The 19,256-nt window shown below is 35.3% G+C and overlaps 1 protein-coding gene and 1 long non-coding RNA gene across 2 annotated transcripts in view; one reads left to right on the top strand and one right to left on the bottom strand.

The window, feature by feature from the left end:
* The window catches only part of LOC139701352 (uncharacterized), a 32,649-nt gene that overhangs the window by 10,375 nt on the left and 3,018 nt on the right, over positions 1 to 19,256 (top strand). The gene's annotated exons all lie outside the window — the stretch shown is intronic.
* Positions 917 to 17,361, bottom strand: Trim69 (tripartite motif containing 69). Its single transcript, XM_071609113.1, has 7 exons — positions 17,353 to 17,361; positions 16,341 to 16,817; positions 15,480 to 15,575; positions 13,500 to 13,733; positions 12,628 to 12,650; positions 12,419 to 12,543; positions 917 to 1,461 (listed from the first exon to the last, which is right to left on the bottom strand). Exons 1-7 carry the CDS (start codon positions 17,359 to 17,361, stop codon positions 917 to 919), a joined length of 1,509 nt encoding a protein of 502 aa, XP_071465214.1.

The raw sequence follows: 19,256 nt of genomic DNA, 5'->3' as shown, positions 1-19,256 counted from the left end.
AAAAAATCTTTTTGTAATTTTAGAAGGATAACAATGCAGGTCCTAAAAAGTCCTCTCAAAACTTCTAGCTGTAGAAAACAAAACAAATTTAGATGGGGATTTCTAAGGAAAGAAAAATAAGGACATTTCATTGAGAATACTGCTGAGATCAAGGATACTAAGAACTTTAGACTTGAAAGGAACAAACTGAAGGATGAGTATATTGGAGATCAAGATAAAAAGTGCTGCTATTAAAATTGTAAGCAAGACTGATGAAAAAGGATATAGTCAAAAGTAGATGGAAATACTAAAATATATTTCAACACAAAAAAACAAATGTCCTTCAACATAGATAAACAGAAAAAGGGATTGAGAAAGGAAGAAAACATGTCTGAGATTCATTAGACTAAAAAGTATGCTGAGAAAATTTAATACAAAATTATAAACTAATTCAGATCATTTCATTCTTTTTTCTTTAAGTCTCTGGAGGAAGTTTTTAAGATTACAGTAAAAATTTCTAAAAGAGAAAGGAAATGAAAATTATCAAAAGATAACAGAAAGAAAAAGAGGCACATTGTGAAAATTAATCAACCTAGAGTCACTATGCTGGAAAATAATGATATCATGATAGTATACCTGGGCATATTTTAAAGGGTTACCAAGCACCACAAACTCAAGTTGCAGTTTGCTCCAGTACCAAGAACATGATGGTCACTAGAGGAGAGTGGCTTCTGTGTTGTGGAAGACTCCAGAGAAGTAGAAGGTCATCTTGAAAGGCTCCGGTGAAATCCATTTAGGACACTGAGAATGGAATTCAGTTTGAGAACCCTACTTTTCATTATTACAGAGTTCCCCATAATTGGGAAGAGAATCCAGTGAGACTGGTAAACTATTTCAATACTTCTTTAATATTTTCTGAATTTATACAATAGTATGACTAATTCTGTGGATGTAAGATATGTAATGGTTCTTTATTCTCTCCACCATCATTAAGGCAGGGACAAAAGTAGGGATAAAGTTTCTCTGTGAAAATGCAACTGAAGGTATAAATGTGGGTCAAGGTCTTAGCATTGTAGAAGGACACCTGCCCTCCTTCATAATCTAGGTAAATGCCCACCTTGTTGAGATTGTCAGTAAGTTTCAGACTGCAAGAAGGCAAATCCAAAGCCTTTAGATCCGTTTGATTCCTTAGTCTTAAAAGCCAGAATCCTTGCTCAGGAGTTAGAGGACAGCTGCCCTTCCGAATGATGGATTCTCTTGCAACTCCAACTGTCCATTTTGTCTTCTTTGCCACTTCTACTTCCCAGTACCACTTTCCAGATGTAAAGCCTTTTGAGCCAAGTACAGCCACACTTGAGTCAAATCTCTCTGGATCATCAGGCATTACCTGCTTAATGTCACCATGCCACACACTCGTCCGGTTTTTGGATAGCACCAGATTTGGGTGAGCTGTTTTAGGGTCCAGAGTTAATGGAGATAGGCCTAGTAAGAAAATAAGACAAAGCAGGGTGTGGGGAGAAAAGGGAATGAATGCAAATTCCCATAGTAAAAGACATATTTACATAGACACCAGAACTTTATTCCCCATGTCCATGAACTCCTAGCAGGCAATATTTTACATACTCCTTAATGTTTGGGTATCCATGTTGCTATTTCTATACATTTTTATATTTAGAGTAAAAATTAGGCTTTACTCTCAAGCAATTTATGTTTTACTATAGGAAATAATACAAATAATGTAAATTTATATTGATAAATACAAAAAATTCAAATGCCAAATGGGTAAAAATTTGATATAGTTGTCCTAGGAAAGCTTTGTAAGGAGAATAAGTATTTTACTTGTGATATAATGTGTACGAAATGTAGGATATTTTGAGTAAGCAAAGGCAGATAAAAAGGAGTTAAATATAGTTGCTCATGTAACAGAGAAGTAAGAGCTTACCTGTAAGTGAGAGACAGATAAAACTGAGCTGTAAATGAGGTTAGAGGTCAGTGGTAGAAACTTTATATTTGACTTAACATATATGAAACATCTGATATCTGGAATGGTTTATGCCACGGCTACTCTGAATGTGGTCCACAAATTGTGTGGTTACCAGTCTGGGACAAGGTAATACCTATATTGAGAGTGAATTTTAAGAAACTTTCATTAGCCAATCTGACAGTAATTTTATGTCACTTGAACCTAATTATTATAAAATTGATCTTGTACTTTGTTACCATTTTTTAATTTCACAATTTCAGGTAATTAATTTATATTGTATCCTACAGAAATATCACTCCATGATAAGAGTGGAGATTTTAAAAATACATGAAAGGTAAAAAAAATTCATCTCATAGGAGTAGAGTTGAATAATGGTCACTAGAGACTAGGAATGGTAGTGGAGAGAATGGGTAGAGTGAGGCTGGATAACAGGTCCCAAAGAACCATTAGATAGGAGGAATTCATCCTACTGTTCAATAGCACAGCAAGGTAACTATAAGCTACAACAATTTTTTATATATTTCAAAATAACTAGAAGAGTTTAAAGGTTCCTGACACAGAAAGTATAAATGTCTGAGGAGACAGATATATGAATTACCTTGATTTGATCATAAACATTGTGTACATGTACAGAATTATCATACTGTACCTACTATATATGTACAATTAAAAATTAAATGTCAAGGGGGCTGGAGTTGTAGCTCAGTGGTAAAAGCGCTTGCCTCGCATGTGTGAGGCATTGGGTTTGATCCTCAGCACCACATAAAAATAAATAAAGATACTGTGTGTTCATCTACAACTAAATAAATATTTTTAAAAAATAAAATAAAAAATTAAATATCAATTAAATTTTTGAAAATAATTTTTAAAAGCTGGCTTTTCAACACTAATGGCTTAACAAGTATTGGTTTAGACAAATCACAGGACAGCAGTTTTTATTTTTAAAAAATTCTAAATGAAGAGGGGTTGGAAGCAGATCAGTAAGAAGATGACACAAATTCCAGATGTAAGACAACTGGACCTTGGCATGAAATTTGATAAAGGAAACATAATAGATATAGATATATATATTTGTTGTTGGATTTATTTGTCCTTAAAAGTGAGATCAATTGTTGGGTGCAGTGGTGCACGCCTACAATCTCAGCAGCTTGGGAGGCTGAGGCAGGAGGATTGCGATTTCAAAGCCAGCCTCAGCAAAAGCAAGGCGCTAATTTGGAGACCCTGTCTCCAAATAAAATACAAAATAGGGCTAGGGATTTGGCTCAGTGATCAAATGCCCCTGAGTTCAATCCCCAGTACCAAAAAGAAAAAAAAAAAAAAAGTGAGATCAGTTAAGTGCAACTCCTTGTTACCAAAAAAGCCTGAGTCTTTTCCATTATCCCAAGGACTTCTCCTTCCAATAAGAGACTTTGAAGTGTTAAAAATCCTGAATTTTTCCATATAGGCTGATTCCCCTTTCCCTCATACATCCCCATGCACTTTGGGTTATTAATCTTTCTAATGTGAAGACTAGAATTTCTTTGGAAGTTACCAGAAAGACCTCTTACCAACCTTTTAAAATCCCAACCTGTTCATCACTAAGCCTCTGACACTTCCAGCTAGTTCACAGCCTGCATTGACTCTGAAGACTCCTGGGAGTCAGCTCTATGTCCTCTTTCCTTCTCATGCCATATTCACTCTAATAGCAAGTTCTGTCATCTCCACCTTCAAAATATATTTTGAGCCTAAACACTGCTGACTACTTCCATAAACACATTAGCCTAGAACTACTACAATAGCTTTTTACTCTTCTAATTCTATTCTTGCCCATATGCAACCTATTTTGCTCACAACATGAATGCAGTTATATTCAACATACTCCTAGGCTTCCTGTCACACCTGAGGTGAAATCCATAGTCCTTACAAAGATGATAAAAGACACATGATTTACCCACATCTCTGACTTCATCTCCACCATGTTTCCTCTTGTTTTTTCTATGATCAAACCACCCTTGCCTTTTGGCAGTTCCTTGAATATTTCAAACTCATTTCTACTTTAGGATCTTTACACCTTCTTTCTTCTATTGTCCCAGAATACTCTTTCTCCCCACATGGTTCACTTCACATTATTCAGGCCTCTATTCATAAAAAGGCAATAAAACATTGATAATAATCTATCATAGGTGTTATAGGTAAAGATAGAGGTGTTCCTCTAGATAGGGCAGAGGGGTAGGAGGGGAAAGGAGGGGGCAGGGGTTAGCAATGATGGTGGAATGTGATGGACATCATTATCCAAAGTACATGTATGAAGACATGAATTGGTGTGAACATACTTTATATACAGAGATATGAAAAATTGTATTCTATATGTTAAATAAGAATTGTGATGCATTCTTCTGTCATGTATTTAAAAAATAAAAGCAATTAAAAATATAGGGTGTTCCTTGCAAATTTTATAAATTTTCTATACATTTGGAAATTTTCCCAATACAATGTAGGAAGAAGGGAACTACCTTCTCAAAGATGTTTTCTCTGTTCATTCTGAAACAGGATGTTCATCTATCCATTATTGTTTATGCACTTATCCTGCTTTTTATTTTCTCATGAAAAAATTATTTATTGAGTGTACCCTGGTTTATTTTCTTCACAGTGGTTATCATTGTGTGAAATTATTTACTAGCTCATTGTCCATCTCTGTCACTAGAATGTAACCTTTGGGAAGGCAGAGACTTCATCTGTTTTACTTCCTCATTTATGTTTAAATTTTGACACTGTTCTTAGGTGTTCAAGTAACTGTTTATTAAATGAATAAATGAACTTTGATCAAAATTCTATTTGAAGCACAAGCCTGTAATCCCAGTGGCTGGGGAGGCTGAGGCAGGAGGATCATGAGTTCAAAGCCAGCCTCAGCAAATGTGAGGTGCTAAGCAATTCAGTGAGACCCTATCTCTAAATAAAAAAAAAAATACAAAATAGGACTGAGGATATGGCTCAATGGTCGAGTGCCCCAGAATTCAATCCCCAGTACCCGCCCCCCCAAAAAAATTCCATTTGGAAACTTAACACCAACTAATTCTACCATGTCTTTGTAATCATGTTATCCTTAGCTAACATGAAGAATGTAAACACCCCTCTGATGATTGGTCTTCTCCTGACTCTTATCCTATTATGCTGTGCTTTGCTTCCCCTCCTTTCACATATCTTCTCAGTGCTCTCACCGAACTCTTTCTACTCTGCCCTTTGGAACTCTTTCCTTAACTAACTTTCTTATAACCTCAATTTATAGAATTCTCTCATCATCTCTTTGCTTTAATAGAAACTTGATGGTTCTTCCCCCCAAAAAAATATAGCTTTCACAGCACTATTCATTCTTTAAATCAGGTGCCATAGATCCAGTAGCCACCATGGCCACTTCTAGACTACTACTTTATTGTTCATCCTCATGTAAAAATCACTCTTCATTGTAGATTATTGTCATTCTATTTTTACAACCCTCTGTTTGATGCTATTATAAACAAACTTCCTGGAACTCCCTGAACTTTGGGTCAATTTTACTTCTCTACCCCAAATCCAGCCTATATCTCTTGGATATAGCCACCATTCTTCCATCTTTGAAAGTTCTTGACTTAACTCCTAGGGACTCACTTCATTCTACTTCAGCTATCCATATCAGTGATCAAATTTCACATCATGTAGTCATTGGGATCAATTCCTTCTCTAAATCTTAAATTCAGATATTCCAATCTTTTATTTCTTGAGCTTTCTCACTCTCATCTCTCCTTATAACCCATCACTTAATTTCATGAACCTCTCTAGTTCCTTTTTTCTCATGGCATCCTAAACTATGCTTTCTGGCATAAAATCCTCTCTGAACAGCTCAGCTTTGGTTGCTTTATTGCCTATAACCTTAATACTTTTTATCTTCTTCTGCTCCTGTAGCATCCACTATGCAACTCTTCAACCCTGGATCTATCCTGCCATTCAAATTCACATCCCAGCTTCTGACTACTACAGGAGAAAAATCACAAGAGTATGCATACAGAAACTACTACAAACTCATTATTTTCACTCAGAGCATGACCATCAATACTGCCTAGAAACCCTTTATTTACCAAATAAAATCCTCTCTGATTTTTTAAAATATATTTTTTATGTAGTCGGACACAATACCTTTGTTTTATTTATTTATTTTTATGTGGTGCTGAGGATCGAACCCAGGGCTCCGCGTGTGCTAGGTGAGCAGAGCACTCTACTGCTGAGCCACAATCCCAGCCCCTCCTCTCTGATTCTTTACAAAAGCAATTTCAAATCTTTAACTCCATCCTCAAACCTTCTATTCTTCCACTTATCCCCTCCCAGGCAAAGTCTTCATCTTCTACTTCACAGAGGAGTAAAGTACATCTTTTAAGAATCCCTCTGTCTTTCCCATTCAAACAGAAAAGCCCCTGACAAAATTGTCTGCTTCTACCATTTTTATCTCTTCTCCTATCCCAGAAGAAACTGAGGAAGGTCAATACCCCTCTCTGCCTTAACTCTCACTCAATATTCCCTATTTCCACCTATTATGTCCTTTCTTGTACCCTTGATTTTTGTCTTTCTACAAGGATACTCCTCCTTAGCATGTTTTAAAAATACTCTTTGGAGCTGGGGATGTAGCTCAGTGATAGAGTACTTCCAAGGCATGTGTGGATACCCTAGGATCAATCCCAAGCACCCCACTACTCACCATACACATGCAAAAAAAAAAAAAGAAAAAAAAAACTTTTACACTGCTATACTCACCTTCCCTTAGTCAAACTTCTCATGAGTGATCACTACTGGCTCGTTTCCAACTCACTCCTTAATAACACAATTTCTACCCATTTCCACTCTTGAAATTGTCCGTATCCAAGTCTCTGATAGTTGATTCAAACATTTATTTTTCCAATTACTTTCTTAATTATTGTCTCTGAATTTGGCTTAATGACCACTCACTTCTCCTTAACATTCTTTCCATAGATTCCATGTTAACCTTGTTTTGTGATTTTCCTTTTATTTCTCCTGCTAGAACTCCTCAGCCTCTTTGACGGATTTCACTGCCCTTCATCTGTTGGTGTTTTCTATTAAGAACTCCATTCTTAAATGTATATGTTCTTTCTTTCCTTGTTTAAAGTATATTTTACCAAGGCCTGACCACAGTTACCATAGGAAAAAAAGTCTCCCACTCTGTATAAGGGAAGAATATATAAATGAATAAAGCATTATAATAAGATTGTAATAAGCCAGGCATGATGGGCTGTAATAATCCCAGCCACTCAGGAGGCTGAGGCAGGATGATCCCAAGTTTGAGGCCAGTCTCAGCAATTTGGTAAGTTCCCATCTCAAAATAAAATTTAAAAGAGCTGAGGATGTAACTCAGTAATAGAGCACTTGCCTAGAATGTGCAAGGCTCTGGGTTCCATCCCAAATAAATAAGTAAATAAATGGTCATGTTTTAAATATATCCCATTTTATTTTCTTAGATGAAAAAGTAAAAATCAGTTTTCACTTTAAACGATTGCTAAAAATGAGGTCTGACTTTGCAGGGCAAAGCGTACAAGAAGAAATCACTGTTATATCAAGGCAGCTAGAATTTGCTGGACAGAGTAACATAGAAGAGGGAACTACACAGAGAACTTTGAATATCCCTCAAAGATACAGCTGAGTACTGGTCTGCACTTGTATAGGGTGTAAAAAGAATCTCTCAAAATCAATAGGCTGAACAATTTCTGAAGCTCACACAAGATTGAGAATGGTTTTCAGTCTTGCAAGCCAGAATGGAGGGGAGTTACCATAGAAAATGAGCTAAATTAGCCCTAGATGAAAGACTGTTCTTGAACCATTCTATCAAAGTTTAAATAAAGCCTTAAAAGGAACAAAAAGATTTCATGTAACTTGACTATATGCCAGAATTAAATCCAATATAACCTAAAGAACTACTTAAAAAAAAGGCAAAACTTCAATATAAAATTCATAATATTTGGCATCCAAAGCATCCAGAAGAGATAAGACTCCCATTCAGCATAATTCCAAATAACTTATGTAGATTCTTCACCCTCAAGGAGGGGAAAGCATAATTATTCACTCCTTAAGTGTGGGCTACACATAGTGACTGCCTTCCATTGTGTACAGTATGGAAGGAAGAAAAGAAAGTAACTTTATAGTGAAGAAACCTGCCAAACACTTACTCAGCCATGTGCAGTCATAAATCCTATTGACAGTGTGTGTGCTAGATATGAAGTGAGGAAAATGACACTTTTACTGCTGTTGTCTTTTTCACAATAACTCAGAACCTGTCTGATTTATCATAAGAAAAAAACCATTAAGTAAAAGCAATAGTGTGGCATCCTACAAAACATACACCCAGTACTCCTCAAAAAAAAAAAAAAGTCTGAGAAACTGTCACTTCCAAAAAGAAGCCTAAAGAAACATAACACCTACATATAGTGTAGCATCTTAGATGGAAACCTGAAACAAAAAATAACATTAGGTAAAAACTAAGGAAGTTGCGGGCTGGGGTTGTGGCTCAGCAGTAGAGCGCTTACCTAGCACGTGCGAGGCCCTGGGTTCGATCCTCAGCACCACATAAAAATAAAAACAAAATAAAGGTATTGTGTACAACTAAAAAATAAATGTTTAAAAAAAACTAAGGAAGTCTAAAGAAACTGGATTTTAGTTAGTAAAAACATATTGATTTTGGTTCATTAGTTATAAAAATACATATCATTAAATGTAAGGGGGTAATAATATAGGAAAGAGGGAAGGAGTATGTGAGAACTCTACTACCATCTTAATTTTTCTATAAAATTTACACATCTAAATGTGTTCTAAAACTAAACCCCATTAAAAATAAAAATAATTAGTGGCCATGGAAAGCAGCAGGAAAATATAACCCACAGTTAGGAGAAAAATCAAGCAATAAAAACAGGCCCAGAACTGATGACAATATAGAATTAGTAGACAAGGACATTGAAGTGTGTAAATATCTTCTATTTGCCTGAGAATGTAGAGGAAAGCAGGAACATGGTGAGGAGAGAAAACAGAGGTATTAAAAGACCCAAATGAAATTTGTAGAAATTAAATGAAATATATATAAGAAAGAAATATCCTGTTCAGCATAAACTAATTAGGCATGCAGAAGAAAGGACAAAAGAATTTGAATAGGAATAAAGAAAACATTGAAAATGAAGCATAAGAAGAAAAAGGCCTAAAAAATAATGAGCATTGATGACATGAGGCAATTTGACAACATTAAATTTCTAATATAGGTAAAATTACAATTTTCTTTAGGAAAAAAGGGGTGTGGTAAAAAATATTTGAAGAAGCTGGGCATAGTGGTGTACACCTATAGTCCCAGCTATTTGGGAGGCTGAACTAGGAGAATCATTTGATCCCAGGAGTTTGAGGCTAGTTTAGGCAACATAGTGAATCCCCATTTCAAAAAAGGAGGAGGAAGAGAAAAAAAATAGTGGGTATTATTTCATTATTTGATGAAAACTATGAACTCATAGATCATAGAAAACTATGAACTCAAGAGTCTCAATGAACAAGAAGAAGAATAAATAAAAGAAAAATCACACCTTGAGCTGGGTGTGATGGCACACTCCTATAATCCCAGCAACTCAGGAGACTGAGGCAGGAAAATGGAAAGTTCAAAGCCAGCCTCAGCAACTTAGTGAGGCACTTAGCAACTCAGTCTCTAAATAAAATACAAAAAAGGGCTGAGGATATGGCTCAGTGGTTAAGTTCCCCTGGGTTCAATCCCGGGTACCAAAAAAAAAGAAAAGAAAGAAAGAAAATGAAAATCACACCTTGAGAATCAAATTGGCAAAAGAAGGTGACAAAAAGAAAATCACAAAGGTAGCAAAAAAATAAATAAATAAAGCCCATACCAAAAAATGAAGATAAGAATGACAATTAGACATCTAATCAGAAACTATGCAAGTCAGAAAACAGAGTGACATCCTTAAAGTATTGAAAAAGAAATCCATCAACCCTGTTCCAGGGAAAATATTTTTGCAAACTTATAGTAAAATAAGGACTTTTTTCAGACAGAAGCTGAGATAATTCAGCTTTACAATGCAGCATACTTGCATTATAAAAATTATTAAAGGAAGTAGAAGGAAAGATGTAGCAGATGGAAATTTGTCTCTACCCAAAGAAATGAAGCAGAAATTATAAATATGTAAATATAAAAAACATTTCTTCAGGGCTAGGGCTATAGCTCAGTGACAGAGCACTTGTCTGGCATGTGTTAAGCACTGGGTTCAATCCTTAGCACCACGTAAAAATAAATAAAATAAAGGCATTCTGTCCATCTACTACAAGTACAAAAAAAAATTTTAAAGACATTTCTTCATGTTTTTATCTTTTTAAAATATAATTGGAGATGAAGCCCAGTTAAAGTACTCGCCCAGAATGCCCAAAGTTCTGAGTTTGATCCCCAGTGCTACAAAAAAAAAAAAAAAAGGTTAACTATTTATAGAAAAAAAAGTCAATGTAGGTGGAATCTGGAACATATAGAAATAAAAAATATGTGAAAAATGATAGCAGAAAGAATAAAGAATGGAAAAGTAGAATGCAAAAAGTGTAATGGAATAAGTTAAAGATGTATACTGTAAAATTCTAAAGAAATTTATATATTAAAAAACAAAGAAGTACAAATAATAAACCAATAAGATGATGAAAAGGAAAAATAAAAGGCACTCCATCCCAAAGAAGGCATGTCTAAAGAACAAAAGATAGGTGGTAGATTTAAACAAAAATCATATGAATTACATTAAATGTAAATACTCAAAACACTTAAAGTAAAAGGGAGAGATTGTCAAATTGAATTTTAAAAAGCAAACTTAACTGCATGTAGCTACCTAAAACATACTTAAGAATGTAAAAAACAGAAATAAGTTAAAAGGATGGAAAAAGAAATAAAATAAATAAATCTAAATAAAGTTTTTTTTAAAAGGCTGGGGATGTTGCTCACTGGTTAAGCGCCCCTTATTAAATGCATATATATATATGCATTTACATGAATGACAAAGAAGCACATGAAAAAAATGCTCAATAGAATTGCTCATTAGAGATATACACATTAAAAACACAATGAGATACTATACTTCCAATAAAATAGTTAAAATGAAAAAGATTGACAATATCAAGTTTTGGCAAAGATGTAAAGAAACTGGAACTCTCATCTATTGCAGGTGGGAATGTGAAATGGTGCTGCCATTTCAGAAAAAAAAATATTTGGTAGTTTCTTATAAAATTAATCATACACTTAACACATACCCAGAAATCCCACAACAAGGTACTTACCCCAAAGAAAATAAAATACAAATGTTTGTAAACATATTCACACAACTTTATTCATAGTATCCCCAAACTGGAAACTACCCAAATGTCCATCGGTTGATGAATAATTAAGCAAATTGTGATATATCAAAAAAAAAAAAACCACAATTATTGACACATGCAAGAACATAAATGTCAGAAAGCATTATGCTAAGTGCAAAAAATAAGATGCATAAGTGATTTCACTTATATGAAAAATTAGAAAAAGATACATTTAAGGTGAATAAAGCAGATAAGTGAGTATTGGGTTGATGGTTATAAGGAAGAAATTGATTGCAAAATGGCATGTGGAAACCTTTTTGAGGTGAGAGAGATTTTCTATATTTTGATTATGGTGATATTTATAAAAGTGCATATGTTTGTCAAAACTCATCAAATTGTACTCTGAGTGTAATGTATGTAAAATTGGTGAATTTTCTCTGTGTTAATTTTACTGCAATAAAGTTGATTTTTTTCAATGTCAATTACCTGGAAAAATTAACACGGATAGATTTGTGATTTTAATGAAATTAATAACTAAAAACAATAATAATAATGTCTCTATATAAATCCTATTAAAACTTCATTTCTATAAAGCTTTTTTTTTAATTTGGAACACTATTTAATGTACTTGAAATGCCATTTGTGTATTTCTATCCTGCTCAATCCTTTGATATCTTCAGGAATAAAAGAAACCTAGTCTCCTTCAGACACATTTATTAAAATTATCTGTTTTCTTCTGAAGCACTGAATATCTCTACACAATCTTCTAAAATGTTATACTCTATATTATGAACATCAAACACAAGAGGACTTGTAAAGACCCTATGTAAATACAACAAATATGCAAAGAAAACCTCCTCCTTTAGGGCAAAGAAACCTTGATTTAGCAAAACAAGATAAAATTTTGTCGCCACATATGATAGACCACTTACCTATTTACCAGTTCAAAATCATACATTCTTATATCATAGCAACAGAAGAAATTCAGTCAATACCAGCTAGCTTTCTATTGGCTAATTCCACCCTTCCTCCTGCCTCAGACTAAAGAACTAATTAGAGCCAAAGAGGTTCCACAATTGAACCATACATTAGGAGCCCTAGGAACCAATAGTTCCTAACCACTGATACCTGGAGTGAGAGTGGACTGCATTTCTCTCCACATCATGTACTGGAGAGGACCTTTGAAATGGCCTGGGTTCAGCTTTCTGGAGATAAGTTCTCTTGGTGCCAGCGCCCTTGTTCCTTGCTCCAAACTGTGAGAGACAAAAATCATTTATTCTTAGACATTCTATAAGGACTAAAGAAAAGTAGAAAGAGTACCATAGGGAAACACTTACCTATCCAAGAGATTTGAGATGTCCTAAAAGAAGAAAGGAGAAAGAGAAGTCAAATGCTCATTTATCACCTCCAAAAATTTCTGCAATATTCTGACTATCACCAAAATTTGATCATCAATATTGGGGTCCTGGCCGTGATTGTGGCTCAGTGGTAGAGCGCTTGCCTTGCATGCATGAGGCACTGGGTTCGTTTCCCGGGCACCACATAAAAAATAAATGAATAAACAAATAAATAAAAGTATTAAAAAAATATTGGGGTTCTGTGCAGATGGTCCCCTTCTCAGCTCCAAGGATTCCTTTCATCCTCCAATGCTTTTTTCTGTTCTGCATTCCCAATCTAACCCAGGATAAACTGCCCTTTCCTTGCTCTAATTTTCTAGAATTCTTTTTTTTTAAAGAGAGAGAGAGAGAGAGAGAGAGAGAATTTTTTTTTTTAATATTTATTTTTTTAGTTTTCGGTGGACACAACATCTTTGTTTGTATGTGGTGCTGAGGATCGAACCTGGGCCGCACGCATGCCAGGCAAACGTGCTACCGCTTGAGCCACATCCCCAGCCCTATTTTTAATCATATATATGCAGTGCTGAGAATTGAATCCAGTGCCTCATGCAGGCTAGGCAAGCGCTCCACCACTGAATCACAACCCTAGCCCTATTAATTGGATTTTATTCCCTTGTTTTGGAGCATGAAACTAAAGCTTCCTGCTGAGCATAAAGCAAAAGTAGACTCCTGCTTTTCTCTCAGAGAATCTTAAAAGCACTACAGTAGTCTGTTTTGTTTTCCCTTGATCATGAAAAGCCACAACTGCAACCTTCACAACCCTCTTCCACCCTCTTAAATGTACCCATAATGGGGTTGTTATGGAGTCTCACTTTGAGGAAATCGAAGGAGTTCTGCTGTTCCAGCCGTGTCTGAATGCTCACCAACATATCTTTGGCAAGTAGACACTGCTCCTGAAGCTGGTTCAGATTCATCTCCATCTCTTCATTCAAGGCTTTTCCCTCTTCCCGGAGGTCACTTAGAAGGTCCTTTTCTTTGCTGTGCAGGAACTGATGCAGCTTTAGAAACTCCAAGGACACATGTTGCTGCAGATGTATCTTGTTTTCCTGGAAATCTCCATTATCATCACCATGGTTATTACTGAGACTAGCACTTGGGGATGGGGACCCACACCAACACTAGCACAACTTGGGGAAATACCACAGCAGAAAAATGCATATAAATGGCTGCTGAGTGTCAACATTTCAGCCCTACTCAAAGGAGCCTTTTAGGAGACTTACTCCTTTTTTTCCTGGTCAGTTTAATAGGTCAGGATGAAATAGCCAAAAGTGGTCTCTCGGTTCTCATTGCAATGATGGGATGGTGAGTATTTGGGAATTAGTCAAACATTATAGAATGAATAAGAATACCTTCTTTATTGGTAAAACAATATCTACCAAGTAGTGTTATTAGACCGAGACCATTAGAGGCCCGTAAGAACTCTCCTTATCTAGAAACCAGAACTGAGGAGATGCCACTCCTGCTGCCAAGACAATGTAGAAGAAACAGGATATGAGCAATGTGTGAAGCACTGAAATTAACAACCACCACACTCGTACTTCTTTTCTTGGGTGATTTCAACCTCTTCACAGGTGAACCAACCATCTGACATACTGATTTCTCAGTTCCTCACCCTCCTCATTTCTAATGATTTATAGCTTTATCTACTTATTCCCATAGTCACACCTAGAATCTTTTCATTCCCAGCAATTGCACCATCTCCAAAATAACTTTTTATACTCCAAACTCACTTACTCAGGTACCCCTATTGCAACAGCTATTGAATCTCATTAAAACTTTGTATTCAGCAACACCTCCATTACTGTTCATAAATTTCTATTTTCATGTGCCCTCTTATCCAACTTAGACTCTATGTCTATCATTATTGCACTTTTTTGTGATACTAGGAATTGAACCCAGGTGGACTCTACCACCAAGCTATTTCCCCAGCCCTTTTTATTTTGAGACAAATCTTGCTAAGTTTCTGAGACTGGCCTCAAACTTGGAGTCCTGCCTCAACCTCCTGAGTAGATGGGATTACAGGAGCATGCCACTGCATCTGGCCATCATTATTGCACTCTTAAAATAGTCTTAACTCCCTCTCTCTCTTCTAGCTCACACTTTTCCAGTTTCCTTTTTACCTTTCTCATCACCATTTTTCAGTCTTATTGATTCCACTTCCTCTAACCAAGTCTTAGAATTACTTGATATTCTGTCCAAGGTTCATTCACCTTCCCATTCTACACTTTCTTTCTAGGCAACATCCTTTCCCACCTGTGGAAAATGCTGACATCTAATGATGACATCTCCAAAATAAACCAGCTTCTGAGCTCCAGATTCCTATATCCATCTGCCTATTTGATATCTCCATTCACCCCCTCACATCTAATCAATCACCACAGATACTTTTGTCCCCAAATAAACATGCTCAAGCTGTTCATTTCTCTGCATCTTCACTGCCTTTATAGTCCAAGTCACTTCCATCATTCTCTGGGACCACTGCCTTCTTCTAACTATTGTCGTTGTCATTGCCCCTTTCCAATCCATTCTCCTTGCAGCTATCAAAGATATTTCAAAATAAGTTGAAATCATGTCCTGTTTAAAATCCTTTAATGTCTTCTCATTATTCAGAAGATGAAGTTTAAAATACTTAACATTATCTACACAGTGTCAGTTTTCCAGTTCTATACCCCAAGTGCCATTTAGTATATAGATTTTATATACATATAAAATATATACATTTGCACTTATGCAGCTGAAGTTACCAGGGTGTATTCTAGTTCTATCTCATAACACTCTACCCTGCTTCTCACCTTGTAAGCAGCAATAGCATCCTTCTGCATGGCTTTCAGAGACTGAAGATCCTTCAGGGTTGTTTCCAGTTGACTCTGATGGACGGCAAGCTCATCCTAGGAACACCAAACAGAATTAACCTATACCAGCTTGAGAGATGAAAGGCCATAAGGATATTCCCAAAACCTTAGTGGGCTGGGGAAAAGCAAGCTCTTGCTGCAAATCTCTTTCCCTTCACCTGTAGCATAGTTCCTGTCTCTTTCAATAATTGTGAATAAAATTACAAGCAGCAGAAAAACTTAGTTTTGCTTTCTTATTAGCTAGTCATGGAGATTTGAAGTAGATAATAGAACTCCCCATTTTTTCACTCTATTTGCACTGTTCTCACCATCTATATTTTTACTTACATTGTTAGAACATTTGTTTATTCCTTCTGCCCATCCAAAGCCAAATTATTTCCCAGTTAAAGTCATGTCCTTTTCTTTTACAATACATCTCCTATATCAGCTTTCTCTAATCCCTTCGGAAATTCTAAACATTTAAGAATTACAAATGTGACAAAATTTAACTATCTATAGTAGACTTTCTTATATTTCTTCTGTTGCTATATTAATCTTAAAATTGACCAAATTTCAAACCTTCTATAACAAGAGTAATATCTTATACACTCACATTCTATACAGCATGTGACTGAGGGAGTCAGCCAGAATTCCTCAACTGTTTCTTTCCTATAAGCAGTAACTTTACAGAAAGAACTTTACAAAACACGAGCTTTCTCATTATTATTTAAATAAAGAGATGAAGTTGGAAGACAGAAGCAGTCCTACAAAAGATTTTTCCTAGCTTTCCTAAGAGATTGCTCAAGGCCAAGGCCCACACACCGTAAAGAAACGAACAGCATCAGAGATTTGCAGGAATTCCTTAGACTGCTCCGGAGATAACCGTGCATCCTTACATTGAAAGCAGATCAACTTCCCATCTGGCTTACTGAACAGTTTCAGGTTCTCTCCATGCTCTGGGCACTGTGGATGGCCTTTGAGTAGTGGAAGCTTCTTAATCTTTTCCACCAGCTTCTCCAGCACAAGGTTAAATGTACAGTTGCTATATTGACATAGCATCTTACACTCAGGACAGAAGGTTTCCTTTGCTTGCAGCTTCCAAAAGTTTTGGATACAGATTTGGCAGAAGTTGTGACCACAGCTTAGCATCAGTGGATCACGGAACCAGTCGTTACAAAGTGGACAGTGTAGCTCCATAGTAATGTCTTGTATCACCACTTTAGAGGGTAGATGGGTGAGTGAATCATTCACTTCAACATAGTTGCCTGGATCGATGTTAGAAGAGGGTCTGGAGGATACCTTCAGGAAAAAACAACTTAAATGAGTTACTCTTTCTTGTTGCTCACTTCAGCACTCCAGGGTAGTGGGTTCCATTCCAAAAGGAACTAAGAATTCATACAACTAGAGTAAAGGCACCATAATCTGTCCTTTGAAAAATTATCTAATAAACTCAGTGTTTTCTAACATAGTTCATAGCACTGTTTAATCCATTTTGTGCCATCATCCTCATATATGGAACACTATGAAAATTTAAGCAGAGTATATAATGTACAATATAATTATAGAACATGATTTAAATATAGTAAATAATATACAATATAATCATTACAAAAAGAATATAATTATAATGATTATAATAAAATAATACTAATATTATAACATGTATTAGTTCTAGAATTTGATTTGCAACTTATTTTAATGTGCCTGTATCAATTTTGTTGATATATTTACTTGGGATGTAATGGGTTAAGCTTTAATAGAGAACCAAGGCAGAGGAAGAAAGAGTACTCAATTAAAGGAATGTATTTTGTTGTACATCCTTCTGTCCACTCACTTTCCCCATTTATCAGTTGAAAGCTTTACTTTCAACTTCTATTCTATTAGTTATTACCCTTACTTTTGTTTTCTAGAAATCAAATAGAAAGAATTGGAAGACCAATTAGATTCCTCAATCAGTGGCGTGATATCAACAGTTCAGACCCTCCCATACTCCTTTTTAAAAACACATTACACAAATATAAATACAGAAAGATGCAAAATCATAAATGCATAGATTATTGACTTTTCACAAAATGAATACATCTGTGTAACCATTACCCAGATTAAAAAAATAGAACATTATTAGTATCCCAGGAGCTCCTATATACCTTCCTATTCACCCTCCTTACCAAAGTTAACACCTTTCCAGACTTCCAACACTATTCATTAATTTTGTCTGTCTTTGTACTTTACATAAATGCAACCACAGAATATGTACTTTTTTGTTTCTGGATTCTTTTGTTCAGCATTACATTTGTGAGATTTATCCCCATTATATATAATTTTAACTCATTCTCATTGCTATATAGTATTCCACTACAATGAATATGCCATAATTTACTTCTCCATTTTGTTGTTGACAAGACTTTGGGGTAGTTACCAGTTCAGGCTAATAATAAAAAGTGTTGTTAATAGCAATCTTGTTCGTGCACTTTACTGATTATCTGTATATATTTCTCTTGAGTATATTACTGGGAGTGATTTATAGGATTGGAATATGTTCAGCTTAGTAGATATTGACAAATTGTTATAGATAATATTCATCTTAGCTATGAATGTGGCTTTAATCTCTTTGCTGATAACTGTATATTGAATCTATTTTCCTATGATTATTGTCCATTTGATTCTGCTCTTTTTATGAAGTGCCTGTTAAAGGAATCTATTTTATTGTTGAGCTATCTTTTTATTTATTCACAGAAATTCTTCACAGTTCTAGATATGAATTTTTTCTCAAATGCATATATAGCAAATATCTATTTCCACTCAGTTGCTTTTTGGCTTTATTAATTATATCTTTTATTGAACAAAAATTCTTAATTCTCCTTAAACTTTATTTTTAAATATGACACAAATACAACATAAAAGATACATGAATTAATAATAGGTAAATACAAAAGGAGAAAGAACCTTGCTGGCTAGGAGCCAAGCATGATGATGTATGCTTATAGCCCAGCAACTTGGGAGCCTCAGCAATTTAGTGGGGCCCTACACAACTTCACAAGACCCTGTCTCAAAATAAAAATTAAAAGGGCTGGGATATAGCTCAGTAAAGTGCCCCTGGGCTCACTTCCCAGTACCAAAAAAAAAAGAAGTTGGTTCTTTGTAGAATTGGCAGGGGATCCACAAAATTGAAGAACTAGATTGATGAAGAAAAAAAATATATTTGAATCACTAAAATCTGAAATGATTTTGTAAGAAATAAAAAAAGGTTTATCAGAGATTATTATGAACAGTGGTATACCAACAAATTTAGTAGCCTAGATGAAATGGAAAAGTTTCTAGAAACACAACAACTAACTCCAGAACTGACTCAATAAGAGAGAAAATCTCAGCAGATCAGATGGCTTCACTGATAAATCCCACCAAATATTTAACAATTTAATACCAATCCATCTCAAACTCTTCCAAAAAATAGGAGGGAGCATTTATTTTAAATGACAAAGAAAGTTCAGAATCAAAGCAGCTAGAAAACATCTATTCAGTGAGATGGATGGATGAGCAAATTCACTGAAGTTTATTATTAGACAGAGACTTGGAGAGACCCAGAAATTCTAGTCTTTGAGCAGTGCTGAATCTAGTGGTGGTAGCAGCACCAAAGCACAACAGAGGAAGAGGTAACACAAAGGGAAAGAGAAAGAGACATTGTGCACAAATTAGGCATGGAAATAGTTGTAGAACAGAAAGGCAATCTGAACTTAA

The sequence above is a fragment of the Marmota flaviventris genome, chromosome 2, assembly GCF_047511675.1.
Source record: "Marmota flaviventris isolate mMarFla1 chromosome 2, mMarFla1.hap1, whole genome shotgun sequence".
NCBI classification, from domain to species: Eukaryota; Metazoa; Chordata; class Mammalia; order Rodentia; family Sciuridae; genus Marmota; species Marmota flaviventris.
The sequence above is the reverse complement of the archived record's forward strand: the minus strand, read 5'-3'. Positions and strand labels throughout refer to the sequence as shown.